This window comes from Urocampus carinirostris, chromosome 17, assembly GCF_059441175.1.
Source record: "Urocampus carinirostris isolate Australia breed hairy pipefish chromosome 17, RoL_Ucar_1.0, whole genome shotgun sequence".
NCBI lineage: Eukaryota > Metazoa > Chordata > Actinopteri > Syngnathiformes > Syngnathidae > Urocampus > Urocampus carinirostris.
This window is the reverse complement of record NC_142365.1, coordinates 833,350-852,262: the sequence shown is the minus strand read 5'-3', so window position 1 is coordinate 852,262 and position 18,913 is coordinate 833,350. Positions and strand designations below refer to the sequence as shown.

The following is an 18,913-nucleotide window of genomic DNA, read 5'->3' as shown; positions in this document are numbered from 1 at the left end:
AAAAAAGTCCATAGAATAAAATCATTCTGTTGTGCCATCCACAATCTTAACAGATCCAAGTTGACTTGAGAACAGGCATAGATTTCTCATTATCACCACTTTCTAATCACAGTACCACAGACAAATGTTAATTTCGCAGTGCTTTCACATGTGACGATCACAATAAATTCGATTCGTTTTTTCTATTCGAAGTATTGTCATTGTGTCATGTGAAAGGCATAACGAAATTAGAATTTGTCTCTCGTACTGAGACTGAATAAGGTACGAACATAAAGTAAAATCCAATGCCTTTTCACGTGTTATCTAAATCACTGGCAGTCTGGTGGTAAAAGTTTGGCATTCTTATCACCGCAACCCAGATACAAATGATGTTCAAACCAAAAAAAGTGCCCCCACACAGAGTTCTTTCTTATGTTTGAAAAAATAAATACTTTTTGTTTTAAATAGAAAAAAAGGATGTGCGTCAAAATGCCCCCAGGTATTGTTGAGGGTGCCAGCTCAAATGCAGAAGTAGGCCATATCCAGCCCCCGGCCTGTAGTTTGGGGTCCTTTGACTTAACACATCTAAAGGCAACGTTTTACTGAATTACGTGAAATAATTCGCTCCACACTAACACATTGGCGACCTTAAACGTTCCTTAAATAAAGATTAAATCATTCAATTTCTTCACATCTCAAACCCAAAGTCATATGATTGCTGATGGCTCCAATATTAGGATGTTAAAATAATCCAAACGGTAAAGAAAAGAAATCTATCTACCTTGGTCATATCCCTCAAGAGGGGTGGACCGACAGCAAGACAAACACATACAATAAGAAAAGAAAAAAGGGGAAAAAAAATAGCAAAAAACACACATAAAATTTTTTGGGCCATGGCCAACCCAAGTTAGGCACCTCGGCACCCAAGTTGGTCATGCTCTTGTCCCTCCAGATGAAACGGGACACAAGAAAGCGGGCGTGTCACTCGGGTCAGGGTGACACAACACATTTCTGTTCAACAGCAGGGCCCGACAGCTTTCGCTGGTTTACCCCTGCCGCATCATACCGGTGCCCCGCCCATCCCTTAGAACACATCCAAACATCCCACTATCCTTTTACAACACCTCTCCACTCATTCCTATCACCAAACAAATTCAATTTTAAAATCAAAAGTTAAATAAAAAAATAGACAATAACTTGTATCACATTTTATTACTATAAAAATGATAAAATATTACATTAATGTACACCAGTCAAACCTGATTAATGTGCTTTTCAAAGAAAATACAATCACTGTTCACATAGCTGACGGCATCTCTGCTCTATTTGCATGAATTTAACCGGTAGATCTCAACACGGTCACAAAATACATTCAGAAAAAAAATGTAACAAGTTAGTCTTTTCAATGGAATGTTAATCGGAAATAGAAAGTGTCGAAAAAAGGGCTAGCAAGGAGTTTATCCACAGCAAAAACACAAATGACATTATACACACTCACAAGAAACACAAATTTTGGGAAAAATTGTGAACAAGTCAGGGTTTTATGTCATATAATATAAAAAATGTTAGCATGACATGTAAAAACAGCAAAAACACACACTGAAACAGTTAAAACCAGACAGGAAGTCTCTTGCAGACTATACCACAAACGATGACTTCTGCTTGAACTCGCCCTATGAAAAAAAAAAAAACATCAAACGTCGGCCATTTATTTCTGAGAAACGGCTCAATAAAGAATAAATATTTGTCTGCAAGTATACAGCACACAAGACATGAAAAGGCGAGGCAGCGTTTTACTCACGTCATCCTCCTCACCACTTCCAGCGTACACAGAAGGCGGCTGGTAGACCACATTGGGTTTCTGTTTGCTGGAACAGATTTTAGGAACAAACCGATTTTATACACTCGTTTTCAGGGGAAGGGGGTGGGGGGGTGCAAAGCAGTTTACAAACGTAGTCATTTGATATGTGAAGTAATGCATTGTACCAGTGTCTGAAATAAGGTCTGCATCTTTTGCGTCAGGCGAAAGATTTTTTTTTTCAAATCAAAGGTTTGCGTTATTCCGATTTTAAAAAAAATTGTTCGGTTTGGAAATTTCAGAATTTCGCTCCGTTTGGCAATTTGCATGCTCGGCAGCCAATCAGAAGCCCGCATCGACTAACTTTGTGCTTCCGGACGTTCCCGAGCGTTATAAAGTCGAGCATTTGCATATCGTTTTCCAAAGTAGACGCACGGAGAACACAAGAAAAATGGATAAGTGGTTAGGAATCAAGCCAAAACATCAGCCCCAGAAGAAAGATTCAAAAGAAGCTAACAAAATGGATGACGCTACAAAATGTAAACGTACATTTATAGCATCGTGGAAAGAGGAGTTCACGTGGCTTGTAGCAGACGCACAGAAAACACAAGAAAAATGGAGAAGTGGTCAGCAATCAAGCCAAAACCTCAGCCCCACAAGAAAGATTCAAAAGAAGCCAACAAAATGGATGACGCTACAAAACGTAAAGCATGGTGGAAAGAGGAGTTCACGTGGCTTGTAGCGGACGACGCAACGCTAACATTGCATGAATGAAGTCGAGTCAATACAGGTACACACTCATGGCAGATGGAAAATAGCGATACATGCAATGAATGTTTTAAGTAGATTTATAATAGTGTTGTTCTGTTATCTATTCTGATGATCAATCCTTAATACTTTGCAACAATGTTTTTTTTTGCGATTCGTCGTCTCATTGCGTTTCAAGTTGTGAAAAATGGTGCAGGCAACTTTATGGCTCTGAAAGGTCGCCTGCCCTGGTGTTCGCTTACTTTTTTGTAGTTTCAGACACTGATTACACCCCAAAAAATGAAAATCTTACCTTTGAGTCAGTTCTGTCAAAAAAAAAAAAGCAAAGACATCAAGTTATTGGTTAATGACTCTCACATAAAAGATTTTCCTTGTGATGATTGAAGAAGACAGTGATGAGTGTATACTCACGGGGTAGGTATCCCTTTTTGTGAGCGTACCAAATGCCCAGAGCAAGCAGGACAAGCAAAAGGAGCGCCACGATAACTCCGGCAACAATGCCACCGGTGTTGAGGTCGCCTGCCAGAACAAGGTCATTTTGAAGTTAAACATCGGGCATGAATCGACCGAACGAACGAAACGGCTTTTCTGTCACTTTAGACGAGTCTGCCGACGGTTCACTTACGAACTTCCATCTTAACGGCTCGACAGCGCTGCGGAGGACCAGCCACGTTGAATGCCTCGCAGAAGTATGTCGCCGTGTCAGTCTTTCTAACGGAGCGGAATTCCTGAGAAGACAGGTTGAAAGTCAAATGTTTTTACTCTTATGAAAATGAGAGGTGGAGAGGTGTTGTAAAAGGATAGTGGGATGTCTGGACGCGTTCTAAAGGATGGGCAGGGCACCCGTATGATGCGGCACGGGTAAACCAGTGAAAACTGTCGGGCCCTTCTGTTAAACAGTAGAGTGTGTTGTGTCACCCTGACCCGAGTGACACGCCCGCTTTCTTGTGTCCCGTTTCATCTGGAGGGACAAAAGCATGACCGACTTGGGTGCCGAGGCGCTGCACTTGATTGGGTGTTTGGGCATTTGGGTTGGCCATGGTCAATGTTCCCTGGAATTTTCCTTACGGGTCTGAGAGTTCACACAAAGTCGGTGAGCAACGCTTGAAACAACAGTGAGCAACGGCAATCCCAAGTGTGGCAACTGAGTCATTATCAAACATGCCCAAAACTTTTTTACATTTTGCCGAGTTTCCGGCAATGCAAAACATTTTTTCACTTTTGAATGACTTGACTAATGTATTATTGCAAAGGTTGTACGGCCTACAAGCGTTGCTTGTTTTTACAATTCTTTCACAAGATATCCATTTCTTTTTATTTCCTGATATCTTTTGTCCCGTAATATTAACGTTTTGGGGGGCTTATTGCGTCGGTTGTAAGATACAGAACTGTATTTAATCCCATTTTTGAGTGGAAGTACAATGTTGGCAACAAGATTGACTTGGTATTATTGGAAATTATTTGAATGCAACACAAACTTTTTCTTCTTTTTCCCTGTTTTTTTTCTATTTTTTTTTTTTACATTTCTTTTTAAAAAAATCTCATGTGTTTATTTTTTCCTAGCTGTTACTTTTTTTCTTTGTTTCTTTCTTTTCCTTTTTTTCTGGCTTTTTTCTGAATTTTTCCTTCTTTTTTCTCTTCCTTTTGTTTCTTTTTGTCTCAGCTTTTCATTTTGTTTGTTTTTTTATTTTTTATTCTATTCCCCCCCTTCCTTTAAGTCATTTTGTGCAAAATTTTAGATAATATTTGGTCGTGTAGGGATTAAAGAAGCAAAAACAACCTGAAGAGCCATTTGGGACATGAAAGAGCCGATTCCTTTTAGTGAGCCATGCCGAAGAAGCCGGTTCTCGAAAAACTCGACTGACTTTACTTAACTTCATTCGACTTTGACCTTGACTTCAAAATACACAACGTCAGGGGAACCTGTGTATTTTGACCCTCATGCACTGTAACTTTGACTTAAGTCGCTTCTTAATTAGCAATTTGGAGCCCTGATTTTTGTGCGCTGGCTCGATTTTCTTGTGCACTGAGAATGTGCGGGCAGTGCGCGATTGCGCACGCGCGCAGCTTAGAGGGAACATTGGCCATGGTCCAAAAATGTGTGTGTTTTTGCTATTTTTTTCCCCCCTTTTTTATTTTCTTTGTTATTGTATGTGTTTGTCTTGTTGTCGGTCACCCCTCTGGAGGGATATGACCAAGGTAGATAGACAGAATAGAAAACGAGAGGCCAGGATTTAAGATGGTGAAAAGAGATGTAGCCCACCAGGTTGCCATTCGCAGAGTTCAGCATGTAGGTGCTATTCTGGAAGCCGGAAATTTTGTTGGGTTCGGGTGGCAAGAGGACATCGTTTCGGTACCACTTGTACTGGGGAGGGGGCGAGCCGTCCCTGTCGTGGCAGGACAGGACAGTATTCTTGCCGGTCGTCACCGATGTGGGAATCCTACACAAGGGAGGCGAAGGAGCCACTGCCCAAAAACAGGGAAATATATTAACATGCCCTGAATGTCTTGCATAAGATCGAGCGAGCATCATTTATCAACTGATCTGCACCCAAAGCCAAGGTTCACACAAGAACTGCACGTTGTCGGGAAAAAAAAAACCTCATTGCGATTTTTCAGACCTGTATTGCAATTTAGAAGCAAATATTCGATTTGACAAGAAAAAGTGCATTACTGCGCTTGTTTTGTTTCAGGGGAGAACTCAAACATAGTGACATTAGAGACTGTAACAAAACAACTATAAATCGATGAATAAAAACAGAATTGCAGTTATATAAATAGTCTTTATTGTCATTACCGTAAATTCCGGACTATAAGCCGCTACTTTTTCCCCCAGACGTTCAACCCTGCGGCTTATTCAGTGATGCGGCCAATTTATGTCATTTTTCTAACGGCCGCCAGCGGCGCTCGAGTACAAAAGGTAAGATTTAGAACGGTGGAATATACGCGCCGAGGAAGACTGCAACTTCTTGGCTTGTGCATAAATTCAATTAGCGTAAACATACCCTCATCATGCAAAATGAAAATAGAAAGGCTGCGGGAGCGTGGGACGACATCTATATGACAAAGTTACTTTCCGACACTGAGGAAGACCACTTCAGTTCTAACGAGGAAGATGAGGACGGTTTACCGTGATTTTTAAAAGTACGGTATGTTTTTTACCAGACCCGTTTACTGTGTTGCGAGCGTGTTGCTAGCGTGTTGCTACCATTAACTGCCCGGTCACAGGCACCGTTTGGGATGAAAGTTATATTATTATCATTAAAGCTCTGAAAACTCTTTCGGTGTACCGTCTTTCTTTGTGTAACCCATGTATAATATGTATTTGCAACTGTATATTTTTGTAATGTATTTATTTTAGACACTTATTCTGATATGTTTTGCACGGGCGAATGAAAAAGGAGGGGCGGAACAAACACGGGGTGACGGGAAGTGGGGACCAGTAAAGGTGAGAACAGACAGACCTGTTTGTGGACGAGGCGGACAATAGTGGATATATATTTTTCCCACCCTTACCTTTGGAAATATACACTTTTTTCCTTGGATGACTTTCAACGGGACCCGGACTCTGCAAGTCTGCATCAAACCTTAAGTACCGGTATAATTTTCCGTTCATTTTGCCGGCTGTGATTTTTGGACTGTGGACTTTAATGAAGGACATTTAGTTTCAATCGCGGGACTTAAAGTCGGGTTTAGGTTAATTTTGTGTTCGTGTTACATTTTTTAATGTGGGCGCATGCGCTTTATATACAGGTGCGGCTTGTGTATGTACAAAATCGGTTTTCCTCTTAAAATGTGGTGGGTGTGGCTTATAATCAGGTGCGCTCTATAGTCCGGAATTTACGGTATATAAACGTACAACGAAATTGGAGGGCTACAGTGTAAGAGAAAGATTTAGAGAGAGACTGGCGGGCTACACGCTAGCGTCTGCTAACCGTGACTTCTGCAAGGTCTTTGTGATGATGAATATATAAGCCTCACAAATGGAACGGTTTTCCAGGTGTGGTAGGCCCAAGTCGTCCATTTCATTGGTAATGGATCGGGAGCAGGGTTGGGTAGGGTTACTTTAACTGGATTACTTTCAATGACTTTTGGATGACTCCAATAGCAAATATGCTAATAAAAGACAAAAGAAACTAAATCTGAATCAAATGATGACTCACAACACGTGGCAAGCTTTTTCTCCTGGCTTTGATCTCTTTGATCTCCGGCAAAACATAAAATGCGACAGAAACAAAATGAAAAGAAATCCAAACAGCTTGCCGACATCATTTTTGCCGTTCCATGTATTCTGTTACTCCCCAAGCCTGCGCAAAATGGAGTCTTTTTATTCATATTGAGTTTCTTTTATTAGCATATTTACTATTGGAGTCAATCAAAAGTAATTGAAAGTAATCCAGTTAAAGTAACCCTACTCAACCCTGATCGGGAGTTGGTGACTATCCACCTACGGCAGTGGTGGCTTAAGAGTTGTTAGCCTGTCTGTTAGCTTTCCATTCCGACGCCGCGATAAAAATACTCTTCTGACCTACCTCAGAGTCCAAATTAACTGATGAATTCATTTTCAATGTAACGAACCGCTAAAGTGTCGAGCTGACGTGTTTCTTTCGGTGACCAGTTGTGCGCCCGGCTGCTTGACTGAGCGCCTATACCTCATACGAACGTAAAATGGTACTCATGTCTATGTTTCTTGCACAATGTTGACTGCACTATGTTTAAATGAAATGAAATGATGTGCATTTCTATAGCGCTTTTCAAGTCAATGACTTCCCAAAGCGCTTTACATTGTGCTTCACATTTCCCAATAGCGGCCGTGATCTGTGCAGCCATGTAAGGCGCTAACCTGCTTATTGGGGGTATTGGGGATTCAGTGTCTTACCCAAGGACACTTCGGCATGTAACACGGACAAGCCGGGATTCGAACTGGGATCCCTTAATCCTAAAACGATCGCTCTACCTCCTGATCTGCATTTCTATACTGCTCACCTTGCACAATGTAGACTATTTTTTTGAACCATGTTGACTATTTTTGCAGCAAATGCATATTGCACAAACCCTTACGATACCAAACTGTATGTAACATCCTACATGCTGTCATTTCTTTGTGTAAATATTGTGAAAATCATAACTATAACCTTATCCTCCTTGTTTTATAACCTTATCTTCTCTATTCCTTATCTTCTTGGTTTCTTTACCTCACTGTGAATGTGTGAAACCGGAGTGTCATGCCCAGTTTCGTTGTCACACTATGTTAACCCATTTTGTAACAATGACAATTAAGGTAGATTCTATTCTATTCTTTATCAGCCTATCAAAGTTGTGCAAAAACGTCGTGCAAAATTTGCCTCCCCTTTATTGGCTGGTGCAATGAAACCCTCCTTCTGATTGCCCGGTACTGTTAAACCCCAATTCGTGAGGATTCTTGTTGATGAATTCGATTCGATTTTGGTCAATCGTGAAGCCCTTTCGGTTCACACCGCAGGAAAATCGGAGTTTTTTGCACAGACGTGACCTGTATCCGTTCTGTCAAAGTCCGGTTGAAGGACACATATTTGCTTTTTTCACACCGGACCGGGGTCACTTTCATATGCGGTCTTAAATCCGATCTTTTGGAACGCAACTTCCGTGTGAGGGCCACGCCACCCGCCCCTGATTAATAGGCATAAGACCTCACTACTCTACCTTTAACCAGGCACGAGGAAGAGAAGAAACAAACAACTGCGGCGGACGAAAACAGGGAGTGTCATTAAATCCCACGTTCATGGAAAATGAACCCCCGTTTATTTTGTAACTCACGGAACAGCCAACACTGCGTATTCAAAACGTGTTGCTCGTGTTCATTCTTAAAGCGATAGTATTCTCTAATGCTTGTTAACAATATTTACATTCAAATCCCACCACTTGAACAGCATTCAATGGGAAAGCAAGGTTTTGGATTTCATTCCTATTCGGGAGGCCGACGCTCCGCTGTTATCATGTAATTCACAGGTGTCAAAAAGGCGGCCCGCAAGCCAAATCAGGCCCGCGAGACAACACTCAGAGGAGCGCAAGAGACAAACAAGCTGCAGGTTGAAATATGTCAACTTGATGTTGCCAAAGCCAGGTGCCTCCAACATAGACACTGTACTTGTATTTCTCTCCCTCTCTCTTTTCCACCCCTTTTCTCCCACTCTGTATCTGTCTCTCTCTGTATCTTTTTAACTTTTGCTCTAACTTCCTTTTTTCCTTTTCTCTTTTCTCTGTCTCTCTTCCTACCCTTTGCGCTTTCTTTTCTCTTTTGTCTCCTTCTGTCTTTCTTTTTCTCTTTGGATTTCTTTCTTCCTCTCCCTTCCTTTTCCCCTTCACTCACGACTTTTTTTCTTTTGTTTCTCACGCTCTCTCCCTCTCTCTATTTTTCTTTGTTTCGCTCTCTCTCCTTTTCTCTCCCTCTTTATCTTATTTCTTTATCTCTCTTTTTCTTTCGCTTTAATCTACTAGTCCGCCCCCTGACAGAACGTTTGTTCTATCGTTAAAATGAGTTTGACACCCGTGATGTCATTGGTCTGCATTTATATAGCGCTTTACAACGTGCTTCACACTTTTTCCTTTTACACACCAATAGATAGCAGCGTCAGCCATGCAAGGCTTTAGGGATTCAGTGTCTTGCCCAAGGACACTTGGACACAGAGGAGCCGGGAATCGAACCCGCGACCTCTTGATCCCAAGACCAGCGCTCAACCTCCTGAACTAATGAGTACCTTCACAAAAAACGAGTGCATGGTGTGTGACGTCACATGTCCTCTTTTGCGCACGCGGACCAGTTTGGGCATTGACACGGGAAGAGACGTCGCATTGAGTTGGAAATGTGAAGGATCCCGCAAAAACAGATTTCAACAAACAAATCAGATTGAGCATAAAGCTCTGCAGTGCGAAGCTAACCTAAGATTAGCAAATTTGATTCAGCAAAGTAAAACAAAGAAAGAGAAGCAAACGGAAATAGTTACCAAGAACTGTGAGCTTGACCCTCGCCTCCCCAAACTGGCTATTGACACCGGACACCTCACAGTCGTACACTCCGTTATCCTTTCGGGTCACTTTGTTGAGTCTTAGATTGCTGCCGTATACAGTCACACGGTCGGCATACGGCGCTGTGAGAAAAAATGGAACGTCAACTGTTAAACAGGATGTACACCGCTGTCGGCTTGCGCTCTAGAATTCAAATATTTCTTGGTTAATGATTACGAGTGGTCAGGGCATTGTGGGAACGTGAACCAGATAGAGCCACCACACGATGTGGAAATTCACTCCTATTTTAAGCCAAGTAAAACTGAAAACCTGAACAAAAACGGTGTCTGAAACTCATGAGAAAAGGCTAGCGGACAGCCATAACGTTGCCTAGCCCATTTTTCACTACTTGAAACACAAAAAAAACCATTGTGGCAAAGTATTAAGGATTGATAATCAGAATATATAACAGAACAACACTTTCAAATTTAGTTTATTATAAATCTACTTTCACTAGATAGGTAGACAAATCTACTTATAACATTCACTGCATGTCTATGACATCGCTGTTTTCCATCTGCCTTCAGTATGTACAGTAATCCCTGGGTTATGGCGGTTAATGGGGACCAAAACCACCCGCGAAAAGTGAAAATCCGCCAAGTAGCGACGCCCCTTCAAAAATGCTTAAAAAAGATTTTTTTTTTAAATTCTTTTATTTATTTATTTATTTTTAGACCCGCAAAGCTCTGAACCCGCGAACGTGGAACCGCGAAGTAGCGATGCCCCTTCAAAAATGCTTTAAAAAATAATAATAATAATAATTTTATTATTTTATTTACTGTATTATTATTTTTTAGACCCGCGAAGCTCTGAACCCGCGAACTTAGAACCGCGAAGTAGCAAGGTCCCACTGTACCTGTTTTTACTAATCTTGCAATGAAATGATCTGCATTTCTCTAGCGCTTTTCAAGTCAATGACTTCCCAAAGCGCTTTACATTGTGCTTCACATTTCCCAATAGCAGCTGTGCAGCCATGTAAGGTGCTAACCTGCTTATTGGGGGTAATTGGGGGTTCAATGTCTTACCCAAGGACACTTCAACATGTAACACGGACAAGCCGGGATTCGAACTGGGATCCCTCTATCCCAAGACGAGCGCTCTACCTTCTGAGCTACTGCCGCCCCATTCGTGCCATGTTTGCGTTGCGTCGTCTGCTACAAGCCACGTGAACTCCTCTTTCCACGATACTTTTCATGTACGTTTACGTTTTGTAGCGTCATCCATTTTGTTAGCTTCTTTTGAATCTTTCTTCTGGGGCTGAGGTTTTGGCCTGATCCCTAAACCCTTCTCCATTTTTCTTGTGTTCTCAGTGAATCTCCTTTGGAAAAGGGTATGCAAATGCATGACCTTATAACGCTCAGGAAAGTCCGGAAGTTAGTCGATGCAGGCTTCCGATCGGCTGCCGAGTATGCAAATTGCCAAACGAACCGATATCCCGAAATTTCAAAACCGGACGAAGATTTTGAAATCGGAATACATTTTTCTTGAAAAAGTTGCCGGCCACCCGGCGGAGACGTTTTGTAAGTTACGCCCGACGTTAAAGATGCAGGCCCCGGGCGTCCGGGCAGACCTTATTTCAGACACTGAGGAAAGGATCAACTCTATTGAGCCCGGCAACCTTGAAGCTTCACACAGATAAATAACTCACTTGTGGTTTTGCCGTTGTAATAGATATATTTCTGTGACCCTGTGACATCTTTGAACTTCCACTCCACCCTGGCACTTGAACCAAAGTCAGCCGAGTAGGAGCACGTAAGATCAACCCCTGCGATAGAAAATAAAGTTATAAAACAGGCTAGTAGAGTGTAGATCCTTCCAAAAAAAAAAAAACACATTCCAATGAATATAGAAGACAGCAATACAAAAACACTTCTCTATAAAAATGATAACATGCATATCAAAACCCAGAGAAGTCTTTCATCTCAGTTCATTCTTTTGATTTTTATGCAATAAAAACAATCATATTCCAAGTCTACCTTCATTTTCTTTCACTTGAACGTTTGGATTGGAAGTGGTAACAGAGAAGCTACCTTCACCTGTAGACAAAAATGAAAAGAAACATGTTCATTGTGTGAGGGGAAAAACATGATACAGTTGAGGCAGCATGGCGGCGTAGTGGTTAGCGCGTGTGCGGCACAGTTCTGAGGTCATGGGAGCGAACCTTCTGTGTGGAGTCTGCATGTTCTCCCCGTGCTTGCGTGGGTTTCCTCCCACATTCCAAAAACATGCATGTCAGGTTCATTGGCCGGTTCAAATTGTCCCTAAGTGGGAATGAGCGAGCGAATTTTCTGTCCCTGTGTGCCCTGGGACCAGTTGAGGGTGTCCCCTGCCCACTGCCCGAAGATGGCTCGGATGGGCTCCAGCACCCCCGCGACCCCACTGAGGATAAGCGGTGCAGATCATGAATGGATGGATGATACAGTTGCTTAGACTAAATGATTTTAGCCGTGTTTTAGAATGAAAACCTCACCATTTTCGCATCTCTGCCTGCATAAATGTTTATCTCTCATTCTTCCAAAAAGATAAGGTGGCATTCTTTTCCACCACTTGGTATCAAGTGCAATGTAGCATTTCAGTCCCCATACTCAGCTCACAAAAATTGCAACGCTATGAGAACATCTTGTTTTGATACTTCTTGTTCCCTTATCCCAAAATAAGTTGGACTCATTGACCATCCAATCTGTGTACTTTAGAAGATACGAGGAACTGTTGAGGGTTAAATACCAAAATAAATCCGCATTTAATGAAAAACAACTGTTGTTATCAAATCCTGGCTTTAACCTGCAATTTCTTACCTGGACATTGTAAACTACTTAGTATACCCACCAAAACCGTACACCCTCAATGCTATAAAAGCCTGCTAGGAGAAGTAAAATCAACTGATAAACCGTACTCATTTAGTTCTTGATGGGTGAATTATCTCATTGAACCTATCTATCTATCTAACTTGGTCATATCCCTCAAGAGGGGTGACCGACCGCAAGACAAACACATACAATAACAAAGAAAACAAAAAAGGGGAAAAAAATAGCAAAAAACACGCACAAACATTCTTGGACAGTGGCCAACCCAAATGCCCAAACAATGTAAGCACCTAGGCAACACTCGGGTCAGGTTGACACAACACACTCTTCTGTCCTGACAGCAGAGCCTGACAACTTTCACTGGTTTACCCCTGCCGCATCATACGGGTGCCCTGCCCATCCCCTTCTAAACATCCCACTATCCTTTGACAACACCTCTCCACTCATTCCTATCACCAACAAGAGCTCTAGCTTCCATTATATTTCGACCTCTTTCCTGCAGTGCACTCAGAACACCATCCATCCACGTCAATGGCGGCCTTCCTCTTGGTCTCCTTCCATTGACTTCTGCTCTGTAGAACCTCTTCAACATTGGCTCCTCATCTATCCTCGCCATGTGTTCAAACCAACCGAGTACTCTTATCCACACGCTTGCTCAGTTCCACGACTACTCCAGTTCTGTCTCTCACAATTCCATTTCTCAATCTCCTAACATACTCCTCAAACACTTCATCTCAAAAACATGGAACAGAAAACGCTCGTTTTATTAGATTACTTTGAGATCATGGTCGCCAAACAATAGAAATGTCTCGATTCCCAAATCCATTAACGGTACAGAAGTTTATCATTATGAATACATTTATCCCTCTAAACGGCTGCTAATTTGACTTTTGCACTAGTGGCAGTTTTTTTATAGCTTGCCACTCCTTGCACATTTGATCTCTGCACTATTGTTACTTACAGTGTTATTACTTACAGTGTTATTGTTTACAATATAATGGTACTGTGTACCTGACTTGTTAACCTGACTGCCCATCTTGCACATCTGGTTAGCGTCTCTTCTTGCACTATCGGCACTATGGTAAATAACACAATACAGCTTTATTTATATCTGTACACTGAAGGACACTGAGGGAAACTGTGGGAGTCAGATCCATCGACATTTCGTTCTGTATACACGTGTACTAGAATGACAATAAAGTAGATCTGAATCTGAATCTGAATCTGAATCTGAAGTCATTGTTGTTCAGCTCACTGCTTGTAATCCAATAAGCCGCTTAAAAAGTCACGTGTCAAGTCACAATAATTTGTAATCAAAATTACATCCTCCCCCTGATCTGAAAAATACATAAGGGCAAGGGAAAACCTCAAAAAGCCTAATTTCTACAATTGACAGAAAAAGTAAAGGGTACTTTTTTTTACTTGCTAATTCTAATTGCCCCATGCAAGCTGATTACAGGGGTAAATCTTAACATCGAGATAGTTTGAAAAGTGTATGACCCCCAGGCTTTCAAACAAGCCAGCTGGGCGTGGGCGCATAAAACGACAACAGGCGTTCCACGTTTCTGATTAAGAATCCATGCAATATCGATACTGATTCCAGTCACTAGGAATACTAATACCGTATTTTCCGCACTATAGGGCGCACCAGGTTATAGGGCGCACCCCCAAAAAATAGTTTTTGGTCCTATATCTTCCATAGATAAGGCGCACCGGATTATAAGGCGCTACAATGGGAACGTTGACAAAACAGTCAGATGATTCAGTCCAACTGATTACCCCCTTAACATTCCCAAAGCTTGCAAAGAAGCAAATACGTGTCGTAGACACGTGCGGATGCGGTGTCCGTACGATGTCACTCAAATGCATCGTTCCAAATATCATTCGGAAGGTTAAAGTCTTGGGATTCAAGAAATGCCAACCATTCCTTAGTTTCCAATTTCTTTTTCGCTCACAACTTTACTGTGCATATGACAATAAACACTTGGAATTGAGTTGAATTCACTCAACATCAAGATCGTTCTAAAACAAGATACCGGGAAAATATAAAGCCGCATAACTCACCTAAGTTCTCACGTTCAATAATGATACGCAATCATGGTCTTCTTACAACCGTGAGTGAAGTAAATCCAGGAGAGTAGAATATTTACAAATACAGACTAATGAAACATGTTTCTTTATGGCGTACTGTAGCAAGCTTGCTACGCCATTGCTAAACTTGGCCGATTGCAGGGTTTGTTATGGCCATCTAGCCAATCCGAGGCTCCGAATAACTTCAGCCAATAGTGATCGATTCAAATGATGATTGACACATTGGTTAGCCAATGAAACGCCGGTATATAAATCCCAGCATACACCGCGAATGACTTCGCCTTCGGGGGAAAATCGTGTCGGCGGCTGTTGTGTAAGTTGCGAGACCTTGCGAATTTAATATTGAGCCATATATAAGGCGCACTGTATTATAAGGCGCATGGTCAGCTTTTGAAAAAAATTAAGACTTTTAGGTGCGCCTTATAGTGCGGAAAATACGGTAGTTTGAAATGTCATTTCTTTGTTGTTTGATTGTCCATTGTGGGGTAAAGTTCCGTTTTCCTGTTTTGATTTTGAATAGGTCTTCTCTGCAAGGAAAAGCCTCGGCTTTATCCTACAATACTCCCTTTGGGCAAATGTTTAAGCGCAGTATTATTGTACTTTATTCTTCCCTTTCCTATTTCCTTGCTTTTCCTTTTCTTTTGAAATGGTTGTTGCTGTTTTGTGTGCCGAGCCTAAATAAAAAGCCACAAAACAAAAGCGTAAATAAGAATGTAAGTTTAGGTGTTGTCGGTAGTTATCACGCTTTTTCCATATTACCAGAAAGGCAAAAAACCACATCAGGGCAATTATAGGTTCACAACTTTAGGGGTGCGGAGTTCTCAGTGTCGCTTAAAGAGACAGTGTATTAGTTTTAGTGTCTCCTAGTGATACAAAAACCTTTCAATCCCCCAAAATATATATTTGAATACTGGGCAAAAATAAATGAGCTATCATACTAGAAGAAGAAAGACACACAATGGTCATTTTTATCAAACAAAAATATTTGTCTGACATCTTGCTACTTTTCCTTCACACTAGACAATACAGTGCCACCGAGATGTCAAATATTACACACCGGGGCTTTAAAGTTATTTAGGATCATTCAACTTTGTTCAGGAGAGCCACTATCCCATTTGTGAACATCCAGGGTTGGGGAGGGTTACTTTAACTTGATTACTTTCAATTACATTTGGATTACTCCAATACCAAATATGCTAACAAAAGACAAAAGAAACTAAATATGAATAAAATGACTAAATTTTGTGCAGGCTTGGGGAGTAACGGAATACACGGAACGGCAAAAATGATGTCGGCAAGCTGTTTGGATTGATTTTCATTTTGTTTCTGTGGCATTTGATGCTCGTTTTGCCGGAGATCAAAGAGATCAAAGCCAGGAGAGAAAGCTTACCACGTGTTGTGAGTCATCATTTTATCCATATTGAGTTTCTTTTGTCTTTTATTAGTATATTTGGTGTTGGAGTCATCCAAAAGTCATTGAAAGTAATCCAGGTAGTGTAACCCTACCCAACCCTGTGAACATCACATTACACTTTGTGGTAAGCAGAAACATTGTTACGGTTGGTTGCAACTGAAATGATGATTGATATCTGTTGATGAAAAAGTCATGGTATTGGGTGGTAAAACAGACGTTCAACATAACCACTGTATGACATACTCTCAACGTAATGCACAGGAGTCTCCACAGACTCCGCCACTATGCCGCAAGTGCGAAAGAGGACCGTGGAGGAGGGCGGTGCTAGAATTTCAAATGGACTGAACCATTTCTGACGCTGCGTTGCTCACTTTTATCTCTTTAACCTATTCTTTATTAAAGAGAAGAGAATTTTTAAAACTATATACTGTAGTTTTGAGGGGGTACTTGGGTTGAAATCGGGGTCGCTTGAGCACCTCTGAAAACGGACTGAGACTAAATTATTTGATAAACTAATAACCTATATAGTTAAAAACGATTTAAAACTAACATTCCAGAAATCCGGACGGGTGTTTGATGATGTGACCTACATTAGGGACGTTTGAGCCAAGATTTACGCAAGTATGGTGAAACTCACATCGAAGGAATTCAGAACCAGTTTCATGTTTGAGCTGATAAGAAAGCAGATGACCACAAGTCCGAATTCGGTTTTTTTTCAGGTTACGATTTAATTTCTATTCTTCCATTCTTTGGCGCACCTGAGCAAAAAGTATGACGGCCTCCATTTTGAAAATTACCTCAACGTTTGATTCACCTTACTCACTCTCATTACTTTCGACTTCCGAACTGCTCTTTTAACCACAAAAGTATATCGCTTAAAACCTAGAGTTGCGTTAACAAATGTCTTTTTTTTTAACTTACCTGTCGTGGCGAAGAGCAACAAGAACGCCGAAAGCGGCCATACGAAAAACATCTTGGCGTGGCTTTCGCCGTCTGGCTTCGTCAGTTCAACAGCGAAAAAGAGAGGAGAAAAAAAAGAGTTCCCTTGAACAATTACAGGAAAAGACTTCCTTGTTTAGAGTAGTGTCGTTTAGTCCGACATGGAGGAAGGCGATCGCTTCAAAAAACTCCACCTGTTTGATCCAAGGTTCAGGTGACAACAAGTGCGTACCTCACTTCCGGTTCAAAATAAACAACATTTAAAAACAAAAAGGTGACGCAACGAAGGGCAGGTCGTGCAACAGGTTTGACAGAACTGGGAAAGGAAAAAAAAACTGCAAAGCGTGGGCTGTGGTATCGTTTGGACCTACCTGAACGAGGCGCGGCTTCGAAGATCTTCTTATCAGTATCGCTTTTATTAGTGTCAATTATCTTTTGGACGTGTCATATTTTATCCATCCATCCATTCATTATTACAACTAAAAAATAATAAAAAATAACATACATACATACATCCATTATATGCACCGCTTATCCTCAGTAGGGTCACAGGGGTGCTGGAGCAAATCCCAGCTATCTTCGGGCAGTAGACAGGGGACACCCTTAACTGGTTGCCAGCCGGTCGCAGGGCACACAGGGACAGACAATTCACTTGCTCTGGGACAATTTGGACCGACAAATTAACCTGAAATGCAGGGAGAACATGCAAACTCCTCACAGGAAAGCTGGTAGCTGGATTTGATCCTTTCTTTCTTGACGACAAAATAAAAAGTTGGCAAAATACATGCCAAAATGACAAAATACACGCCAAAATTAATCAGAAAGAATAAACGAGAAAATACATAACATAATAAATAAAAGAATTGAAAATAATGACAAAATACATGACAAAATCAAAAAAATGCACAACAATATTAATGACAAAATAAAAATGTCAAAATACATGACGAAATCAACTGGTAAGAAGAAATTAATTTTACTGCTAAGGTTAATAAAAAACTTTCAAACCATTAAAAGGAGAACACAATATCTATCTATCTATCTATCTATCTATCTATCTATCTATCTATCTATCTATCTATCTATCTATCTATCTATCTATCTATTGTAAGGTTTTAACATTTACTATATTGAAATCTGACTCCGAAGACACTTCACGTGTCTTGTCTAATTCCTTACAGTTGGAGCATGCCCAGAAGTCGGAGAAATTATTGAGCCGAGCGCCGAATATGATCCACATATTTATTTATTTAGCCGAATCAAAGAGTTAAACAAATCCGGTCTCTGCCTGTGCCAATTTCACAATCGTGTGCAGGAGACATCGGGGGCTTCCAGGGTTGCCTACTTTTATGACACATGGCGATGAAATGTTCACGCCCCATGATCAAGCCTCTGGCTGATTGGTCCGCACCATCATTGATGCAAATTTCCCAACCATGATTGAAGAATGGGAGAAGGGTGATAGGTCATCGCAACCCCCCCCCCCCCCCCCCAGGGGTCAAGTCAAGTCAAGTCATTTTTATTTGTATAGCCCTTAATCACAATTAGTCTCTAAGGGCTTCACAAGTTATTACATATAAGATTAGGTTACTCGTATGCTATAGAGTAGAAGTGAGTTTTAAGCCTAGATTTAAACATTTCCACCGAGGTTGCAGATCGGATCTCAGGGGGAAGAGCATTCCACAACACCGGTGCCCGGATGGAGAACGCTTTCGAACCAGCGGAACACTTCTTGGCTCTTGGGATCACCAGGAGACCGGCCCTCTCGGAACGAAGGCTTCGGGCCAGGACATAGGGGGAGATCAGATCTGAAAGATATGAGGGGGAAAGTCCATGTATGATTTTGTATAGTAGTAGGAGAACCTTAAAATCGCATCTTAGGCTAACAGGGAGCCAATGCAGGTTAGCCAAAATTGGGGTGATGTGATCGTACTTTTTTGTCCTTGTTAAAAGCCTCGCTGCAGCATTTTGTACCAGCTGAAGACTCTTGAGTCTGGTCATCGGAAGACCGGAAAGTAGTGCATTACAGTAGTCGAGACGGGAGGTAACAAACGCATGAATTATGATTTCCGCATC

At 41.4% G+C, this 18,913-nt stretch overlaps 1 protein-coding gene across 1 annotated transcript; it reads right to left on the bottom strand.

The window, feature by feature from the left end:
- Window positions 1-1,174: 1,174 nt before the first annotated feature.
- f11r.1 (F11 receptor, tandem duplicate 1) lies at window positions 1,175-17,191 on the bottom strand. The gene is made up of 10 exons (XM_088321532.1): window positions 16,820-17,191; window positions 11,566-11,625; window positions 11,238-11,354; window positions 9,529-9,672; window positions 4,809-5,011; window positions 3,171-3,273; window positions 2,957-3,064; window positions 2,838-2,850; window positions 1,781-1,847; window positions 1,175-1,652 (listed from the first exon to the last, which is right to left on the bottom strand). The coding sequence occupies exons 1-10, from the start codon at window positions 16,869-16,871 to the stop codon at window positions 1,617-1,619; spliced, it is 903 nt and encodes a 300-aa protein (XP_088177658.1). The 5' UTR covers window positions 16,872-17,191; the 3' UTR covers window positions 1,175-1,616.
- Window positions 17,192-18,913: the final 1,722 nt, after the last annotated feature.

Bases quoted from the DNA above. Each gene is read 5' to 3' on its own strand.
- f11r.1 (XM_088321532.1), bottom strand. From the start codon at position 16,871: ATGTTTTTCGTATGGCCGCTTTCGGCGTTCTTGTTGCTCTTCGCCACG. The intron at 11,355-11,565 runs GTAGACTTGGAA...TTTCTATCGCAG, and splicing joins TCAAGTGAAAGAAAATGAAG to GGGTTGATCTTACGTGCTCC. The intron at 5,012-9,528 runs GTAACTATTTCC...GTTTTTGGGCAG, and splicing joins GGTCAAGCTCACAGTTCTTG to TGGCTCCTTCGCCTCCCTTG.